The sequence below is a fragment of the Sceloporus undulatus genome, chromosome 4 (genome assembly GCF_019175285.1).
Source record: "Sceloporus undulatus isolate JIND9_A2432 ecotype Alabama chromosome 4, SceUnd_v1.1, whole genome shotgun sequence".
In the NCBI taxonomy this organism is placed as follows: domain Eukaryota; kingdom Metazoa; phylum Chordata; class Lepidosauria; order Squamata; family Phrynosomatidae; genus Sceloporus; species Sceloporus undulatus.
The window spans coordinates 4,659,522-4,680,784 of record NC_056525.1 but is presented as its reverse complement, the minus strand read 5'-3'; the positions used below and the strand labels follow the sequence as shown (position 1 = coordinate 4,680,784).

General features: G+C 46.0%; 2 protein-coding genes across 4 annotated transcripts in view; both read right to left on the bottom strand.

Moving 5' to 3' along the window:
- SDCBP2 (syndecan binding protein 2) overlaps window positions 1-14,699 on the bottom strand; it is a 37,674-nt gene extending 22,975 nt beyond the window's left edge. The window contains exons 1-3 of one of the 3 annotated variants that reach the window (XM_042466285.1): window positions 13,388-14,699; window positions 12,495-12,616; window positions 3,736-3,789 (exon numbers count right to left, since the gene is read on the bottom strand). The gene's annotated coding sequence lies outside the window, so the exon portion shown is untranslated. Of the gene's footprint in view, window positions 1-3,735; window positions 3,929-12,494; window positions 12,830-13,387 lie in introns of those variants that run through there. The other 2 variants (XM_042466287.1, XM_042466283.1) reach the window with 2 other exon arrangements.
- Window positions 14,700-15,833: 1,134 nt separating this feature from the next.
- On the bottom strand, window positions 15,834-20,986 carry LOC121929246. The gene is made up of 2 exons (XM_042464607.1): window positions 20,627-20,986; window positions 15,834-18,788 (listed from the first exon to the last, which is right to left on the bottom strand). Exons 1-2 carry the CDS (start codon window positions 20,799-20,801, stop codon window positions 18,061-18,063), a joined length of 903 nt encoding a protein of 300 aa, XP_042320541.1. The 5' UTR covers window positions 20,802-20,986; the 3' UTR covers window positions 15,834-18,060.
- Window positions 20,987-21,263: the final 277 nt, after the last annotated feature.

Genomic DNA, 21,263 nt, shown 5'->3' with positions numbered 1-21,263 from the left:
GCGCCTGCCCCGCTTCCCTCCGCGCGCGTGCGTGCATGCGTGCCTGCCCCAGTTCCCTCCGTGCGCGCACGCCTGCCCTGCTTCCCTTCCTCCCGCGCCAGCCATCATAAGGAGGAGGAGGGGGAGGAAGGAGCCGGAAGAAGGGTGCCTGAAGGCCAGGGCAGAATTGGGCCAGAGGAGGAGGAGGAAAGCTGAGTCAGTGGCCATTAGGTCTGCCTTGGTATTTTGGGGTTTTTAAATTATATTTAAAAATATAAAATACTTATTTCATTTAATTTTTAAAATTTTTATTATTGCTTTTTATTTTTTATTTTATTAATTTTTATTATTGCTTGTTTTTTATTTTATTACATTAATTTTTATTATCAAATATATACACCTCTGCCATGTTTTTTATTTATTTTTTCTTTATTTTTTATTATTAAATATATGCAAGTGCATTTTTTGTGTATTTATGGTGCTTTGAATGCTAACAAGTCTGCCTTTCTTGGCCAATTATAGTGATGATGATGATGATGATGATGATGATGATGATGATGATGATGATGATGATGATGATGATGATATCAACAAGCCTCTGAGGCACGGCCAATGTAACTTGCTGTGATTTTTACAAACTCATGCGCAGTGAAGAAAAACCACAGTCCCTTGCCCAAGTACACACTTCTGAGAAGTAAAGTTGAACCCGAGGGCAAGTACATTTCTGCCATCTGTCTAAGAATAATGCCAAAATGTCCTCCATGCATTTATATTAACATTTGTAAAAAAAAAAAACCTCAATTTTTTGCGTGTCCTCCATTTTTATAAAAATGTGTCCTACATTTGAAAATGTTATCCTACATTTGTCCTACATTTGTCCTGGTTTGGAGGTCCTCACTTATGGCAACCCTAGCTGGATCTGCACAGCAGAAATAATCCAATTTGACACCACTATAACTGCCACGGCTCCTTGCGCTATGGAATTCTGGGAATTCCATGATGCGGAGCCATGACAGTTAAAAGTGATGTCAAACTGAGTTATTTCTGCAATGCAAATGTAGTCCTAGGCCCTTCCTATGCATTAAAGCTAACAGTAAATAATGTTAGCCTTCTATGGACTTTGAAGTGCTTTGTGTGTTCATACTGCTGCACAAAATATTTGCCTTGCTTCCTTGTTGCTCTGTCATTTAAAGCTCCGATCTGACTGTCCTCTTGTGGTTTTTGAGTAGCTAAAAATACTCAACAAATAAACAAATGGACAAAGAGGGGAGAAACCAAGGTCTCAGATCCTAAAGCGGTTGCTAAGTCAACTAAGCACTTGGCAAATAAAAGCCACACATGTTTATTTGGATTTGGACCCCCGTTTGTCAGGAGTTCGAATCCCAGCTAGGCCATGTAAACCCACTGAGTGACCTTGGGCAAGTGACACTCTCTCAGCCTCAGAGGACGGCAATGACAAATCCCCTCCAATGAAACTTCTCAAGAAAACTCCATGATTAGGGTCACCTTAGGGTTGCCATAGTATTGTAATAATGTTGTTGTTTTAAATATGACACACTTAAATCAGTTTGCCACCTTGATTTTCTTCTCTGGGAAACAGGTGAGAAATAAATAACAATAACAATAGCTACTCTTTTAGACTGATGAGAAGTTCAGTATATTACTCTAAAAGACTGATTGATTCAAAGTTGCTACCTTTAAAAAAAACCTTAGAAATTATAGTATGAAATCTCCCAAGGTTTTTCCCATGATCTCACAGCCAGGAATTAATGCCACCTGGCTCCTTATTGCAATGGGATCATGGGTTATTAGCATCATCACCATCCACAGCTGCAACAGATACCAGGCATTGCTTAACCTAAAAGTATGAGTCACAAGGAAATACAGGCCTTTCTTCCATGACAATACAGTTGTGCTTTCCGGTTTCCATGTGTGCCCCAGGAAAAATGGACTTTGGCAGTCGAACTTTGGGAGTACAAAATGATTTTATGGTGTATTGGGTGTTTAATGATTTTCTTGGTAAAATGCACTATTTTCTAGTCACTAAAATAGTCTTGGGGGGGGGATCCCTTGATTAGATAATATTCATGAAAATATTAAAAGCATGGAGCAAAGTTGTAACTATTGGTTGTGTAGTTATTTTGGTTGCGCAGCCATTTAACAGCCAGCAACATCAAGAATGTCAAATAAAACACGGAATGTATCTGTGTTACACAATTATGGCAGTTTGGTACCACATTACCTGCCATGTCTCCTTCCTTGGGAATCCTGGGATTTATAGTTTGGTGACGTAAGCGACTCTGAAGTAAGAAACTATGACTCTCAAGATCAGGATCTGATTCCCCATTTGGCCATGGAAATGCACTGGCTGACCTCAGGTGAGTCACACACTCTCAGCCCCAGAAAACCCTGTGATCTTAGAGTTGTCATAAATTGGAAACGAACTGAAGGCGCACAAGAACAAACAGAGGTACTTTTAACTCTACTAGGGAAACTGCAGGAGCCTCCCCTAAACTACAGATCTCAAGATCCCCTCTTTTAATCCTCAATCCCTCTTCTCAGAGTATCTTGGGAACTGTAGTTTGGTGGACTAGAATGATGGATCTCAGCCTTTGATCACAGTGTTTTTGACTTCAGCTCCAAGAAGCCAGAGGCAGTAGACACAATGGTTTGTAATCCTGGGAGTTGAAGAAGAGGACCAAAGGTTGGGAGACACAGTTCTAGGGAGCTCTGGTTCCTTCCCCTAAATTACAGCACTTGGGTGCTCTTAACGGAGAATTCAAAATTCGTAAACAAACTACAGATCCCAGGATTCCATAGCATGGTACTATAGCAGCAAAAGTAGTAATAAACTGATATAACTCTGCAGTATAGAAACATTTCTGTGGATAAACATAGTTTGGCCTCTAAAGCCATACCCTCCAACATTTCACAGATGGAAACCAGGACACATCTGGCCGAGCAACATCAGAGCGCAATGAAATGACTGTAAAAATTATTAATGAGGAAGGGCAGGATTCTGCCCCCTTCTCTCTTTTCCCTTCTACTGAATTAACGGAGTGTATACTACTTTTGCACTTTGAATTAAGAGCCTTATTGCATGACAAAAGAAAGGCGAGATGCAGCAAGAAAGAAGCACCTCTCTCCTTGCTCTTCACTTGCTGTTGTTTCACTTCTGTTCTCCTTCCAGAGGGAGACAGTTATAAAAGCATGCCTTTTCCCAAACAGATTTTTCCAGCACAACGTAAGGCCCGCTTTTGCAACCGTCTCCTGCCTCGGGAAAAGAATGGCACATGGAGAGAGACATGCATCTCGGTTTTGAGGATCTGAGTTTGTAGCAAAGGACCAAAGAGGAAAGTGGGAGGAGGAAAGAGAAACTGGGATACTTCAAAAGCAGCTGAAAAAAGTGGGATGGCAGAGGATTAATCCAGGCTGTCACTCCCAGATACTGTATGTCAAAACACCACATCTATCGTTCCCTAAAAAGACACATGTGTGCAGTTGGTGGTTTTGCTAAATCCCTTCTTTTCCCAAAAGGAACAAAATTCTATAAAATTCTATTTATATCTCCATCTAGACTTCAATGAAAGATGGGAAGGCATTCAATTTGAAAAATAAAACAGATTTCCAAAGTGTTTTCAAACATTTCCTGGACTTGACAGTACAGGTTAGGAGAGGAAGAAAGCTTAGATTTCAGCCAAACAGAGGCCAGGACCCTGTGCCCAAACCCACCTCGACAGAGAGGCCCTTCCTTACCTGTCCGACAGTTTCGGAGAAAGAATTCTGCTCTTGACTTTTGTCCTCTTTCGACTTTATAACAGGAAGGAGAGGAAGGCAGGGACAGATACCATCAGAACCGAGCAAAACTCCAGGTGAACCAGCCAGAAGAGAGAGAGAGAGAGAGAATACCTGGCTGACGTCAGCAGGTGGAGGCGGCTCAGGTGAGGTGACACCTGTTTGTGCATGACTCGCTTCAGCAAATGAGAGGAAACAAAGCTTGCTAGTGTGCGTTTTTGGACTACACCTCCCAGAATCCCCAGGTTGCCTAGGAGATTCTGGAAGATATAGTCCAAAATAGCCACATCCCCAAAGAAACTGAACTCTATTCTGCTTTGGTCAGGCCCCACAATTCAAAAAGGACATTGAGAAACTGGAGCCCTGTGTCCAAAGAAGGGCGACTAAAATGGTGAAGGGCCTGGAAACCATGAAGCCCTATGAGAAAGGACTTAGGGAGCTGGGGATGTTTAGCCTGGGGAAGAGAAGGTTAAGAGGGGATATGATAGCCCAGTTTAAATACTTGGAGGGATGTCATACTGAGGAGAGAACAAGCTTGTTTTCTGCTGCTCCAGAAAATAGAACCCGGAACAATGGATGCAAGCTCCAGGAAAAGAGATTCCAGCTCAACATTAGGAGGAACTTCCTGACAGTAAGGGCTGTTTGACAGTGGAATGCACTCCTTCCTTGGAGATTATGGTGGAGTCTCCTTCTTTGGGAGTCTTCAAACAGAGGCTGGATGGCTATCTGTCAGGGATGCTTTGATTGAGAGTTCCTGCATGGCAGTTTGGGGTTGGACTGGATGGCCCTTGGGTCTCTTCCAACTCTAGGATTCTGTGTCTACATTTTACACATGTAAATGCATCTGTGGAAGTAGACTGAAGTCTACAAAAGCTCATGCTGCCAACTTCTTTCTTTAAGTTAGTCTCAATGGTGCTACAAGATCTCTCTACATACTGAATTTACACATGTGTTGAGTTAGAAAAGGAGTTTGTTTAAATGAAATTGTTCTACTTTGCTTTGGGTTTTGTTTTTGTTTTTTTCATTTTTCCTTCAAACAGTAATCTTTACAGTAATTTAACCCATGTTTTCCATATCCTTTTAACAATAAAAACAATACTTTCATTTTCTTCATATCTTGAATCAGTAACTTTTATAGCACCTTGCCTCCTACAATAATGTGTTAATTTGTCAGCCTATATCATTCCTGTAACTACCTTTTCAAGATTACACAAAAGCAAGAAAAGTAACTCTACTTCCTTCTTGTTTATCATTCAGTTCTTTAAACCACCTTCATCGTTTTTACATCACTCCATTATTTTCTTATCTATTTAGGCAAATATCCATGTACCGGTATGTTCTGCTTCTCATTCTTAGACTCCAATCCAATAGCTGTAAAAACAGCAAAAGATCAAAGCAATTATATATAAACAAAATACTCTGAGTCTTTATAAATTATTAAACTCGCACAGATAGTCTTATAACTCTGTGTTTAATAACAATAGTAGTCTACAATATGAGATCTTTCCAGTATTGGAAGCCAATCTTCTCCTGCTGTTTTGAGAGACTTACATGATTTATCAAACAGTTAAGTCTCCCAGGTTCTAGCTTCTCCATAAGTTTAATCAGCCTTTCCTCTAATAGCGGTGTTCTCTTGTCCCTCCATTTCTTAGCAAAGAGAATGTGAGCAGCTGGGATCATATAGAGCACTATTCTCCAATAAAAACGGCCCTATTTGGAATGACGTTATTTCCTTAGGAAATGTTAAAATGTGAATGTGCGAAGGATAATGCGCACACTAAACAAACAAAATATTTTTATACATTGGGTGGGGAACAACGCCAGCATATAGATCTAAAGGGGGCCACAAGGGAAAAAACTGAGAACCACTGGCTTAAAGCAATGGCAACATAAGACAGCTTCTCATGCCCTCCTTTTATTTAATATTTTAAAATCTGTCTTCAAAAGGGAAGCCCCATTAGATCCCTTATTTTTATTTTTTTTAAAACCCACAACAGTTTGCATTTACGCTCCAAGATTTGTCCTCTGGGCAATCCAAGGACTGTCCAGATAATGAAATGAAGGAAGACCTGTGGAAGTGGCCCAGGGAAACAGGAAAGGACTGGCAATTGAAGGAAAGGCTTCTTCTGGGCTGCTTCTTCCTTCCTTCCCATATAGAAAGCATGCCTTCCAACATTTCTCATATGGAAAACCAGGACATGTGTGGCCAAGCATCATCAGAATGTGGTCAAGGGTCCTGTGAATTTGTAGTTTTATGAGGCCCCAGCACTCTTTGGCAGAGAAGGCTAATCCCAGGATTATATGGGATGGCACTACAGCACTTAAAGTGGTGTCAAACTGCACAATTTCTACAGTCTAGATGCACCTTATGACATGTAATAGGTGCACAGGGGAGTTGATTTAAAACAAGAATAAAAAAACACCTCCCTCATGCCTCCTAGGGTGCATCTACACTGTAGAAATAGTGCAGTTTGACACCACTTTAAGTGCTGTAGCTCCATCCTATGGAGTCCTGGGGTTTGTAATTTTGCAAGGCCTTTAGCCTTCTCTGCCAAAGAGTGCTGGGGCCTCATAAAACTACTAATTCCAGGATTCGGTAGGATAGAGCCATGGCAGTTAAACTGCATTATTTCTGCAGTGCAGATTTGCCCTAAAACAGAAACAGAGCAAAGAAGCAACAACTAACACAAACCTGCTTCCCTTTTTCGTGGGTGTGTTAGCATTCAAAAGGATTCAATTAGAGGGAGAGTGCTGTGCAGTGGTTAGCGTGGTTTGACCTAGGCAAGGGAATTCCCAATGAGCCAGGGAGCTTTCCCAGGTGCCAGTCACCTTCATTCACCAGAGAAGCAAGCTTTCTAACCCAACCTTTCTACACTTCTGCAAAACCCCAGATTATTCTGCAAAAAAATTCCATAATATGCTCCCTTTTTTGCAGACAGCTGTGCTAAAACTGCTTATTCTGCAGTGTGTTAAACAAACAGCGATTGCTCTGATGTCGGTCGTGTGGCAAATTCATATCCTCCAATAAATCAGGAAAAGATGCAGTTTGCTTTTGCCTGAGCCTACTGGGAAGGGCAGGATACCACCTCCTCTTCCTGCTGCTCAGTTAATGTAGATAATAATAATTGATGATGATGATGCCAACTACTTTGCACTTTGAATGCAGTTTACAGCAAGTGAAGTAAGACTTTGATAAAGGGAGAAGAGCAGAGAGAAACTGGGACATTTTAATCAAACTACCCCAAACAGACATATTTAGGAATGGCTGTGTTGGCCATATAGCAAAGTACAATAACATCTGAAATCCATAAAACACTGACACTTTTATCAGACCAATCAAAATGCACAAAATCCATGTTGCAAGTTTTCGAAGCTCCACTGGCTTCTTCATCAGGCAAAGGTGTTAAAAATCATACAAGAGGGGCGAAAATAAAATAGAATTGCTAAACAGAATTGCTAAATCCCAAACAGAATTGCTTGCCAGGCTCCCTGGGAGACGAGCCGTTCCTGGAGATAAGAGGTCAACGTAAATGCCACAGCCCTTGTGTAACTTAATGGCATCACAACCACTTCCGGCGACGTCTCCTTTTATCTGCAGTGCTCTCCTACGCTTTACGTTGTGGCTCAGGATGACATCTCCCTGGGTAGTCATTACATCCCATTAATAATTATCTCCCTGGTTGCTTCTTGCAACAATATTATTATGCCCAATTTAAAGAGGGGGGTCTAGTAAAACTGACTCACCTGAGGCTGTCAGAAGCAGAGAGAGGGCAAATCCTAAACGCCGACATGCCCTGTCCTCGGTTTTCCTCTCTTAAAAAATGAGACAAGGCCTGGTCCTCTGGAATTTTATAATTATTGTTGTTATTGATATTGTTATATTTACTTATGCAGACAGTGTGGTATAGTGGTTTGAATGCTGGACTAGGACCCTGGAGACCAGGGTTTGAATCCCCACTCAGCCATGGAAACCCCCTGAGTGACCCTGGGCAAGTCACACTCTCTCAACCTCAGAGGATGGCAATGCCATACCCCTCTCTGAAGAAACATGTCAAGAAAAACCCATGGATATGGGTTGTCATAAATCAGAAATGACTTGAAGGCACACAACAACAACAACAAGGCTGTCATGGGTTTTCTGAGCTGAGAGAGTGTAACCCGCCCAAAGTCACTCAGTGGGTTTAAACGCCATACATAGCCCAGTCACATTATTTGACTCCAAATGCAGATTCTAACAAAATACAACTAAACCACCATTATTATAATAAAAAGATTTTTTAAAATAATTGAATCAGCTATACAATGAGAAAGCACACTAATTTAAAACAAAGCAAAAGCATATAAAACATAACTAGGAGAGTCTATGAGAACTACAGATATCCAGCTGTTCTGGACCACAACTTCCACAACCCACAATAATGGACTGAGGATGATGGGAGTTGTAGAACAACCCAGAAGCATCTGCTCCAGAAAACTCTCAGGGACAGTCCTGCAAACCTCTTTTTGAAAAATCAAAAGAAATTGGGTCAGTATGAAACCATGCACACAGCTTTCTGACAGGAGAACCCTTTGAATAGGAATTACATTTCGCCATATCCATTTGCATCACCTGAGATGCCATGAGATAGGAAAGATAGGGATTCTCTTCCAGGGAGTTTTATGTGCATTGCAAAACGACCGATCCCAGGGTTCCCTAGAGGACAGCCGTGGCAGTTAAAGTGGGATGCAAGCACTATCATTCTGTCTTAAAACAGTGCCAACCCTTTTCTGATTTCTCAGTCCTGCAAGGGCTCCACCAGAGGGCTCTCTTGCTCTGGATTATCATCATCCTTAATCCTTCCTAACCATCTCTCCAGCTGTTAGCATTGTAAAAAAGAATATCTTCCTATTGGATACAAATCATGTGTGGATTCAGCTCCTGGCAATGCATAGTTTTTTATTCATTTATAAATCTATTTTTTTCCTTTTTTATTTTTTCTCCTTTGAGATAACTTTTGCCAATCCTAAACCCAGGTTAGGAAAACACACACACACCCCTCTCACACACAGCATTTTCTCATATCTATGTATCTATCTAGCGTGTGTGTGTGTGTATGTGTGCATGTGGAGCCTGAATAGAAAAGTGGGACATCTCTTTATATCAGTTTCATGCCACTTAATCGGCCATGGCTCCATCCTACAGCATCCTGGGATTTGCAGTGCAGTTCAGGCTCTTGGAACTCTTCTACTGGGGAGCTTTAGTGCATGTCTACCAAGAATTTTGAGTAATTGATACTCAACCTTCAATCCTTCAGAGGTCTGGGGCATCAGTTCGCAGAATCCCTCAGGGAGTGTGGCTAATGGCAAGGGATTCTGGAAGAGAGAATCCAAAACACCCAACAGATCAAAGGTAAGGCACCTTTAGTGCCTTGAACTACAGATCCCAGGATTCCATAGGATGGAGCAGTACCAAAGCTATACAGGGCATATTGCAGACATTTTGCAGGCCCTGAGACAAGCAAGGCTGCCACTGAACTTGCTCAGCTCATTTCTAGCTTCCACCCAATTAATTAGATTAGCCGACGATTACCCAATGAAGCCAGACTAATCTCCTAACACTGTTTAGCATGTCTTGCCGGGCAATAATGAACCAAGAGCGGAAATGCCCAAGTCGCTCCATGCAATGCACGCCCTTCAAGCTTTTCGCTCCCACTCAAGAATGTAAGGTTTTCTACCAGACTAGAACCATTAAAAATTCAGATTGCTGCTTGTAATGGGGCTCTTAGGCTTAGTTTAAGCCCTTGGCTGGGACAAGAGACTGAAATCCTCAAATGAACTCTTGTTATCCATAGTGCCATAAGAAGCCCCAGAAGTTCAAAGCCAGCAAAGGGGAAGATGTTTGTACATGCTTTCAGACATGTGTCTCAACACACCAAACACACGTTTTTCTATCTACAGGTGCATCATATCAGCACTTGGGATTAGATAAGGAGAGTGTGTGTGTGTGTGTGTGTGTGTGTGTGTGTGTGTGTGTGTGTGACGTGTGCCTTCAAGTCATTGCCAACTGATGGCAACCCTATCACAGGGTTTTCTTGGCATGTTTCTGCAGAGGGGGTTTGCCATTGCCATCCTCTAAGGCTGAGAGACTATGACTTGCCTGAGGAAATCATCCAGTGGGTTTTCATGGCCAAGCAGGGACTCGAACCCTGCTCTCCTGAGTCAATTAGATAAGATCCTCAAGTGTAAAGGCATGTCATTAGATATCAAAGTTAGAAACATCCACATAGTTCTGATTTCTATGTATGCTTGTGAAAACTGGATAGTGGCAAAAGCTGGCGGGAAGACAACCATCTCATATGAAAAGTGGTGCTGGCGGAGAGTTCTGCAGATGCCATGCCAAAAAGACAAACGGATGTGAACGAGAGCAGATCAAGACTGAATTCTCTCAAGAAGCCTCTTTTTGGAGAGGACCAGAAAAGAAGACCCCACCACCTCTCCAGGCAATTGGCTCTATGGCTGAACTGCTCTTACGGTCAAGAAGTTCCTCCTAATGTCCAACTGAAATCAACTGAAATGTGGAATGGATGGGAACACAGTCGGATGGATCCATAAATGGTTGGAAAACCATGCTCAGAGTTGTCATCAATCGCTGATGGAAGGAGGTCTTGAGAGGAGTGCCTCAGGGTTCTGTCCTAGCACCGTTGTTGTTGTTGTGTGCCTTCAAGTCATTTCCAGTTTATGATGACCCTAAGGCAAACCTATCATGGGGTTTTCTTGGTAAGTTTCTTCAGAGCAGGTTTGCTATTAACATCTTTTTGAAGGTTAGAGAGTGTGACACCTATCACTCTTCAATATTTTTATCAATGACGTAAATCACAGGGAAGAGGGTTTACAAATTACAAAACTGGGAGGGTTGGCTGACATGTTAGAAGAGAATAATTCAAAAGGACCTAGCTAAACTAGAACATTGGGAATGAATTAATAAAAGGTCATTCAATTGAATAGAGACAAAAACAAAATTCTATATTTAGGCCACAAAACCAAATGCACATGTATAGGATGAGGATACCTAGCTAAATGTGAAAAGGAGCTTGGGATTGTTGTTGGTCATAAATTGAACATGAGCCAGCAGTGTGATGCAATAGCAAAGAAGGTGAATGCTATTTTGGCCTGCATTAATAGAAGCATGGTTTCCATCCAAGTAATAGTCCCACTATTTTCTGCAGTAGTCAGGCCTCATGTGGAGTGCTGCATTCAGTTTTAGGCAGCTCATATTAAGGAAGATAAAGACAAATTGGAGCAGCTTCAGAGAAAGGCAACAAGTAAAGGTATGGAGAACAAAACAACTCATATGAGGAAAGACATGACATGACTGCACTCTTTAAATATCTAAAGGGCTGCAATGAGGAGGGGATAGGCTTGCTTTCTGCTCTCACAGAGGGTAGGAGCAGGTCAGTTTGGTCACCCAAGAAACTAGAGGGTAGAATTTGATGGAACATGAGAAAGATCTTGTTGACAATGAGATCAGTCTGGCAATGGAACCAATGGCCTAGAGAGGTCTTCTCTGAGATCTCCTTCTGTGGACACCATCAGGACAGCTATTGATCACGGGGACTTCTAGGAATGACCATATAACACCGGTCTTGAAGTCCCTGCACTGGCTGCCTATTAGTTTCTGGGCAAAGTACAAGGTGTTGGTGATCACCTTTAAAGCCCTACATGGCTTGGGCCCAGAGTACTTGAGGGAACGCCTTCTTCCCTATTGTCTGTCCCGCACACTAAGGTCCTCTGGAAGAAATCTATTACAGCCAAAAAAATCCAGGCTAACATCAGTTTCCCAGAGGGCCTTCTCTACTACTGCTCCTAAACTATGGAATGACCGGCCGGAGGAGATCCGTCACATTTCCACTCTGACAGCTTTTAAGAAAGCACTCAGGATGGATCTCTTCCGGCAGGCCTTTCCAACTTAGTTACCCTCCCCAGATATAGAGATATTGTCCCCTCATTTGTCTATTCTTCCCTGCCTATGTTTCTGCCTTTTTTTTTTTAAATGCTTTTAATGTTTTTAATGTTTTTTATACTATTATTGTTTAATTCTGTTTTAGTTGTGGGTATGGGGGGGGGCGGTAGGTCTAGGGTTTGATTTTTAACTGTATTGTAATTGATGTATTTTATTGTTGTAACCCGCCTGGATTCTTCGTGATTGGGCGGGCTATAAATAAATCATTATTGTTATTATTGTTGTTGTTGTTGTTGTTGTTGTTGTTGTTATTACCTGCTGGGGATGTTCTAGCTGGAGATCCTGCACTGAACAAGGGGTTGGACTCTATGGCCCATGAGGCCTCTTCCAACTCTAGGGCTCTATGACTTTATGGGAAAGGATCCAGTAAAAGAGATGTCTCATTGGCCAAATGCCATCACAACTTAATGTGTAGTATACTTTTTTGTACAGAACCATTCCTCCACAATAAATTGGATCCTGGGAGAAAATTGTGAGATTTTTGTTGTTGGTCTATTCTGGACCCAGAAGATGCCAACCACAAATGCCGGCAAAATGTCAGGAATAAACTCTTCTAGAACATGGCCCCATAGCCCAAAAAACCCACAAAAAACCATGGATGCCGGCCATGAAAGCCTTTGACTTCACTTGGAAACACGTTTTTTAAATACTCACAGAATGTCCCTGAACATATCCCAAAAAACATGTTTTAGTGAATATGACATCTATGATATACACATACTTGCATAGCCAAAGCAGTAACATCTTCTGGTGACCATTGAGTGTTTCATCTTCCCAGAGGAGATGTGTGTCGTCGTTGTTTTGCAAGCGGGAGAAGGCACAGAATCCACCCACATTGACCATCTGCTGAATTCCACATTGCAGGAATACAATTTAAGAGAACAGGTGCATCTACAAAGGCTAAAGAATTTGACAAAACTCCATGACAGAAAATGAATCAATTTGCAAAGGAGCCAGCTCTGACAGTCAGGTGGAGGGGAGGGTAAGGCATTCCAAGGGTGTGTCCAGACTACATAATTATAGCTGTCTGATGCCACATTACTTCTCATGGCTGAATTCAGGGGTTTGTAGCTTGGTGAGGCCCTTAGAACTCTGTGCTGGAAAGCTCTAGTGCGTGCTGCTGAACTGCAGTTCCCAAGATACCCTGAGAAGACCTGGTTATACAGTGGTACCCCGGGATACGAATGCGCCGCCTTACGAAATTTCCGGGTTACGAAAAAAATCAATTGAAAAAAACTGTTCCGGGTTACGAAGGTTATTTCGGGTTACGAAAGAAATTTTGGTGCTTTTCGGCGCTTTTTCGCACCAAATCGCGGCTTTTCCCCATTAGCGCCTATGGGTTTTCGGCTTGCGAAAGCCTTTCGGGTTACGAAAGCGGCGGCGGAACGAATTAAATTCGTAACCCGGGGTACCCCTGTATCAGGATACTTTGGGAACTGTAGCTCACAAGAGTGCGTTATTAGAGCTCTCTAGCAGAAACCTACCAAGTCTTACCAAACCACCAATCCAATTATTCCCCAAAATAGAAATGTTTGCTAAAGCAGTTTCAAACTGCTGTAATTGTGTCATCTGGATATCCCCTAGGGCAGTTGCATCACTACCTGACCTACATACCACACCATGAAAGACTGCTGCTGATGCACTCTCTAAGGGCAGCCATCGGAGGTTTCTAGCTCACGATGAACACAAAGTCAAAGCAGCCACCTGGGATGTTTCAAGTTGTCTCTTCCACACCAACTGCTGTTCTGCATGATTTAAGGTACAAACAGCAAAGGAAGTGATTAAACAGAGGAAAATCATGTCACACTCCTTGGTGACCCAATCCCTGCCCCCTATAATCCTCCTCATAGTGCAACACAGAACATGGAAACAGGAAATTTCCAAACAGAAAAATAGGATGGTCTTAGCTACATGTCTTGTATGCTGTAGTTTGCCAAACAAGACTGTGCATTGCTGGCATGGGGAGAGGAGGGTGGAAATCTCATTATGAAATCCATTTGCAATTTTTCAAGATTTATCTTGTTCCTGCAAGGTAAGGTGCCAAAGGGAAGTGTAAAGCACGCAAAAACACATGCACGTCCTCCACGGCTGCTTGCTGCTGGGATTTTGTCAGGTGCCAAAGTTATTTGCAAACTTCAAAAGAAAAAAAAAAGGCTGAGATCACCATAATGTACTTCCAGAGACGAACACAGGAACATGGAGTTCTGAAAGCCTCACCAAAAGAAGCCGGACAGGAAAAACACTCCTCCACAACTAGACATAGATGGAAATCTTGCAGCCTTCCCAAGATCGTTGGAGTGTAGGTCAGAACATTCCCCTCTCACTAATTGTGGTGACTATGGGTGCTGGGAGTTGCAGTCCAACAACATCTACACCAGTCTGTTTCAGGATATGTGCTATTGGCAGAATGGAAATTGGCTTGATGTTCTCCATTATGCTAGGACCAGTGCCTTATTTGTGCCCACTGGCTACAGCTGCTTTCCCCCCTCCATCTGGGAAACTCACCAAGGATGTATGTGTCAGGCCATTACCATGCCTTAAATAGCAGTGATATAGATGACAGTATCACCCTCACACCTGGAACAGACCTTTATAGGTACCCATTCTAACTCCCACCAAAGCCATTTCAAATGGAAGATATACTCTGTACTTAGCAGGTGCCGGGCGCTGAAGAGACAGAACACTGACCCTTAATGTGACAAGGCAGGCTGGAAGGTGACAAGTGTAATGGATTTAACGTAATGCAATTACATGACCCCAAGGGAAAGCCAATCTGTCACCAACACTCCCAAGAAGGGAGCAGAACTGACTGCAAGGGCAGATCCACTTGTTCTGTGCATTTTGCTGTGAAGGAGACTGGATTTTGTACTTCAAAACCACAAATATAAGTTACTTTCACAGCCACTTGCAGACCTAATCAGCCTGTTTTCCTTTCAAAAGCCCCAAACTTTCAGACATCAGGAACATGAGGAAGAAGTAGGCACCAAAAAGCCAGACAGCTGATGAGACAGTAACTGAATTCTCTCGCTGTTAAAAACATGCCAAGTTCTCATATTTACATGTGGTTGCGTTCTTTTGGAGGGTTGTGCAACAGACGCATTCAGTTCATAGTTGTGTATGTGGACTTCTCGAGCATAACTACTGCACATGGGCCTTTGTTAGTCTCAGAGTAGCACCAGTGAATCAACTGAATATACTGCCATCACGTGGGCAATTGTTGGGAGGCTGAGAATCACAGGGGAAATTGAGGGGCCATACACACTCTTCTCTACAAAATGCCACACGTTTTGCCCCAAAATGTGCCCTACAGGACATGGGGGCCTTTGATGTGTTTGGCCCAGGAGAGCCCATTTTTAACAGGACTTGCCCACAAAGTCAATTCCTGTTTGTTTGTTTTTAAAAAGAACTCTACTGGATCTAAAATGGTTCTGTGGAGCCAAAGAGTGGAGAAATTTCATGTTGCAAGAAGCTAGGCTGTTGGTTTTTAATATTTTTCATGATTCTTCACTGATTAGAAGCTTAAGAAACCAGCAGTAATTAAGCAAAAATTATTATTAGCTAGAGTGAGTATCATGAAATGGAACGTTAGTACTTACCTGAGATACGTCCCTTTCCAGCAGAGAAGATCTGAGCATCCTGTGAATGGGTAGCTCCGCCTGCAAAGGCTCCTGTAGGCAGGAAAGGCAAAAACAAAGGCAAGGGGCCTGACCCTGCCTCTGTGAGCAGAGCAACCCCAGTAACCTCAGTCAATGATCAGCCCTGTGAACTGTCTAGGCCCCTCTTGTCTTGATGGATGACCAGACTTGGCTGAACCGTGGAGCTCCAGATTTGGCGCCTGCAGGTAAAAGGGTGGGGAGGATGCTCGGACCTTCTCTGCTGGAAAGGGACGTATCTCAGGTAAGTACTAACGTTCCATTTCCCAGCAGAGAAGGGGGCTGAGCATCCTGTGAATGGGATTTACAAAAGCGCTGACCCAATTTAGGGTGGGCCTGCTGGCGCCTGGGACGAGTCGGGAACTATCTACTGGAGGACCCTACAGCCAAAGGCTGCCTCTGCTGACTGAAAAATGTCCAGCTTGTAGTGCCTGACAAACGTGGAAGGCAACTTCCATGTGGCCGCCCTGCAGATTTCAGTAAGGGGGGCATTAGTAGAAAATGCCGCCGAGGTGGCCGCGCTTATGGTGGAGTGGGCCGTGATGCCCTTTGGAGGGGTTAGGTCTAGAGTTTTGTAACAGGTGATGAAACACTCCATGATCCACCTAGAGAGTGTCGATAGCGAGACCTTCTTGCCCTTGGATCTTGGCTGGAAAGAAAAGAAGAGGGCTTCCGACTTCCTGAAAGCTGCTGTTCACTTGAGGTAGATTTTTATGGCTCTGCGCACGTCCAGGGTGTGCCAGATCTTCTCTAATTCTCTAGTTGCTCGCGGGCAGAAGGAAGGCAGTACAAAGTCCTGGGATGAGTGGAACACCGAGTTCACTTTGGGAATAAAGGTCAGATCCGGTCGCAGTAGGATGGAGTCCGGTCTGATGATGCAGAGCTCTTTCCTCACTGACAGAGCCCCGATCTCAGACACTCGGCGGGCCGACGTAACGGCTGTAAGTATGAGAGTTTTGAAGGTGAGGCATTTTAGGGATGCCTCCCTCAGTGGTTCGAAGGGATGTGTAATCAGAGCTTTCAGGACCTTGTGTAGGTCCCATGAGGGGAAGCGATGCCTTGTCGGAGGCGTCCTGTTGGAGACCCCCTTTAGTAATCTTCTGATGTTAGGGTGTTGGGATGTCCGAGCGGCTTGGTCATGCGGCAGTATTGAGGTAATCGCCGCCACCTGTCTCTTAACTGTGTTAGGTCGGAGGCCTTGATCGAAACCATTCTGGAGGAACTGTAGGAGTGTGGAGACTGTGACCTGAATGAAGTTTTTCTTTTTTCGTTTTCACCATCTCTTGAACGCTTTGAAGGTATATTCGTAAATTCTGATGGTAGACAGGCGCCTTGATGCCAAAATGGACTCGATCACCTCGGGGGAATAGCCGTAGCCGGTCAGCACGTCCCTCTCAATTTCCAGGCGTGAAGCTGAAGCCAGGTCGGGTCTGGATAATGAACTTGCCCCTGGGACAGCAGGTTTGCCCTGGCTGGGAGAGGGAGCTTCTGGGTGGATAGGTTGAGGAGCTCCGAGAACCAGGGTCGCCTGGGCCAAGCCGGGGCTATCAGAATGACTTCCGCTCCGGTCCTCCGAACCTTGGACAACAGTTTTGTCAACAGCAGAACTAGGGGGAAGGTGTACAAAAGGCCCTCTGGCCAGTGGCAGTTTAGGGCGTCAAAGTTTTCTGCCCCTTGAGTCTTGAATCTCGAGAAGAATCTGGGAGTTTTGGCATTGATGGGAGAGGCGAACAGATCTATGACCGGGGGGCCGAAGACCTTTACTATTGTCTGGAACACCTCCGGGTGAAGATGTCAATCCGACTTAGCCAATCGGCCTTGGAATTCAGTTGTCTCTGGAGATGTTTGGCCTCCAAGGACAGCAGGTTGTGCTCTGCCCACGTCAGAAGTGACTGAGCCTCCTTCATCAGGGATCGTGATCTTGTCCCGCCCTGGCGGTTGACATGTGCCTTGGCGGTAATGTTGTCTGTTCGTACGAGGACCGCCTTGTGAAGAATCAGGTGGCCGAAGGACTGGAGAGCTAGGCGGATCGCTCGAAGTTCCAACCAGTTGATGCTGTGTGACTGTTCCTCCGGATTCCATCATCCCTGAGCCAGGTGAGGGCCGCAGAATGCCCCCCCAACCTTGAAGGCTGGCATCTGTGGTGATCTGGATCTTCTCTGTCCCCCAGATGGGGCGGCCCTTCAAGACTGCCTGGGAGGTCCACCATCTCAAGGACTGCCGCATCTTGTCAGGCATCTGTATCTTGAGATGTCCCTTCAGAGCAATGGGCCGCTGGTGCGGAAGGAGAAACCACTAGAGGGGTCTGGCATGGAATCTCGCCCAGGGCAAGCATTCGATAGCTGCAATCATAAGGCCCTGCAGGTGGGCAAGTAGTTGCAGGCTGGCTCGAGGCAACTTTAGTACTGCCCTGGTCATGATCCGCTCTGGAGGGAGGCAGACCATCCCAGATCGTGTATCTATCTGGGATCCCAGGTGGAGGATCTGTTGTCTGGGTTGAATGGAGCTTTTCTCCCGGTTAATCAGGAAGCCGTGGTCCTCCAATGATCTGAGGACCCTGTTGGTGTCGTGCATGGCTTGTTGTTTTGAGGGGGACCTGATCAGGAGGTCGTTCAGATAGGGATGAACGTGGAGTCATTGAGTCCTCCAATGAGTGACCAGGGCCACCATGACCTTGGTGAACACCCTGGGAGCCGAAGAGAGCCCAAAGGGGAGAGCCCTGTACTGAAAATGGTGGCTGCCATACTTGAAGTGGAGAAAATGACGTGAAGAAGGATGAATCAAAATATGTAAATAAGCATCCTGAAGGTCTACCGAAGAGAGAAAGTTGTCGGGTTGAAGGCTGTCCATGATGGACTTGAGGGTCTCCATTCTGAACTTCCTCTTGCGGACGAATTGGTTGACTGGCCTCAGGTTCAGGATGGCCCTCCAGGACCCGTTTTTCTTTGGTACAAGGAAGAAGGCGGAATAGCATCCTAGTCCCTTTTGGTCGTCTGGGACCGGCTCGATGGCTTGGATAGCGACCAGATGGTCGATGGCTTCCAGTAGGAGGCGGTGTTGATCGGGATCGCTTGATTTGGGAGAAGGAATGAACAGGTCTCGAGGGACGTGGTGAAATTCTAACTTGTATCCCTGTCGAACAGGATCAAGAACCCATCTGTCTGTCATCGATCTCTCCCAAGCTGGTGCAAATCCCTGGAGTCGGCCTCCTACTGGAGGGACCCCGTCATGATTGCTGATTTTTCTGGGATGGCTTGGAGCCTCCTCCATTCTTAGGGGAGAAGGAGGATCGGTTTCGTTTACTGAACTTGGAGTCACCCCAGCGAGACTTGTTGGATCTAGACTCCCTGGCTTGAAAGGAGCTGGAGGGAAAGAAGGGACGGGAAGATTGAAAGAGCTTTTCCTAAACTGCCTTTTATCTTCTCTCTTTTTTGCCGAGGGCAAGGCTTTTTTCTTATCCTTGCCCTCCACTAACACCGGGTCGAGGGACTCTCCAAAGAGCTTGGTGCCCAAAAAGGGAGTGAAAGCCAGGTTCTGCTTAGATCTAGTCTACCTACCAGTTTTTGAGCCAGAACTGGTGTCTGACTGCCACAGCTTCAGCTTGTGCCCTGGCACACTGTTGGACTGTGTCCAGGGTGCCGTCGGCCCCTAGGGCCAAGGCCTTGCTAATTTTGTTTATGGTTTGTCTGACCTTGGTATCACCATGGGGCAGTAGCTCAAGAAGCTCCCTGGACCACTGGAGGGAGGCACGCATCACCAAAGAGACAGTGGTCGCCGCCCTGATGGCTATGGAAATAGCTCCGTGGGTTTTTTTGAGCGCTCCCTCCGCCCTCCTGTCCTCTGGGTTTCTGAGGGTGTCCTCGCCATCCCTGGTGAACACGGCGGACGATACCAAGGCCGACACCGGAACGTCCACTAGGGGAACTTTGAGACTATCCATGACCCCTTATTGGAGAATAGTGTTTACGAGTGACACTGTGGTTGGGCCTAGATGCCGCTGGTTTGCTCCATTCGTCCCTAATGATCTGCATGATGTTGTAGGGACATGGGAGCTCTTGGACTGAAGGGGCTGTGACTGGGAAGAGCTCCTCGCCAACCCTGGGAAGGTCAGAGTCCAGGGTAGGAGTATTATTAGAGGGCAGTGAGATGCCAAGAGTTTTGCTGGTCTTTTTTATCAGGAGGGGGTAGTCCTCTGATCTGAGGAGGCGGGAGGACATGGGAGTATCCTTGGATACCTCCCCCCTCGTCCTGGGAAAGCTCACCCTCTTCAGACTCTGAAGCTTCGGAATCCAAACTGGCTGGGGGACCCTCATCCTCCGAGGACCGGGATGAGGATCGTTGGCGTTTGGCTGACTCCCTGGCATACCTGGTTCTCTTAGTTGGAGGGCAGTATGACTGTTCTGAGTCAGACTCTGAGTCAGGATGGGATGTGGAGTCATCTCCCTCTCTAGATCTAGAGGAGGGTCGGCGCTGTGTCTGGGGATGCGAGTGACCCCGAGGAGTCCTCATGATGGTCCCTTCCCGAGTCCGACTCCAGTGGCGACTCCTGGGGAGGGGTGCTGGTGGAGGAGCAGGAAGCTGATCCCCTATCCTGGGAGCGGGAAGACCGGGGGTCTATGGGGTCACCAAGATGGCTGCTGCCATCCCGGTCGGTGGCTCTAAAATGGCGGCCCCCACCGGACATTGCCTGGTCCCGTGACCCCATTTCTGGGTCAGCCTCAAGATGGCCACCGCCATCCCAGCCCACGTGGCCAAGATGGCCACCGCCATGACTTGCCACATGGCCAAGATGGCCCCCACCATCTCGGCCCATGCGGCCAAGATGGCTGTCCCCATTGGCGGTCACGTGTTCACGGGACCTACTGCCTTGACTCGTGGAGGGATGGTAGGTTCCCCCTGGGGGAAGCCACGCCTGGCTGGGGACCACGGCCCAGGGGAACCCCCACTAAGCAGGGTAAAGGCCATCCCAGTCGCGGATGCCAGACAGGGGGGCCTGCAGACATGGAGGGGGCCTGGAAGAAGGGCACCGACCAACCCAGGAAAGGGGAGGGGGAAACGGAGGCATGAAGGGGCTGAACCCCCAACCCGGTGCTCCCCTGGGATCCCCCTCCCTCTGAGAAGCCCTAAGGGAACCTAGGGCTTTTGGGCCCCAGGTGGAACGGAGACAGCGCCCCATCTCCAGAGGAGTGGGGTTGCTTACCTCCTCCCCTTGGATGGTCTCTCGCGCTGGCGGTGCAGGGTCTCCCTGAGCCAACCCTGACCGGGTCGGTTGGGAAGCCCTGGCCCCGGCAGCAGGCTGTGAGGAGGCTCCCTCCGCCTGTTGCGGCTACGCTTCCACCCCCTGGCTGGCTTCTGAGTTGGAGGCATCTGGGCATGCATCCAGCAAAGCCGGGGCTGGCCCAGGCTGGGTGGAAGCTAGCTCGCCCTCTGCTCTGGCCTCTTCCTCACCCGCCATGGTTGGGGGAGGAAGGACAAGGAGGAAGGAAGAAGAAAAAGAGGGGAAAGGTACTTTTTTTTTTGAAAGAGAGGAGTGGAGAGAAGGAAGGATAGAGTCAAGCCAGGCAAGTCTGGGGGAGCTAAGCTGAAGAAATCTTGGTTTGCAAAAAAAAAATCCAAGGTATGTCCTACCAGGAGCTAGGCAGGAAGAAGCCTGAGGTTACTGGGGGTTGCTCCGCCCACAGAGGCAGGGTCAGGCCCCTGGCCTTTGTTTTTGTCTTTCCTGCCTATAGGAGCCTTTGCAGGCAGAGCTACCCATTCACAGGATGCTCGGCCCCCTTCTCTGCTGGGAAATCTCCAGATTCAGAGGCAACATACCTTTCAAGTGGAGCTGCCAAAAA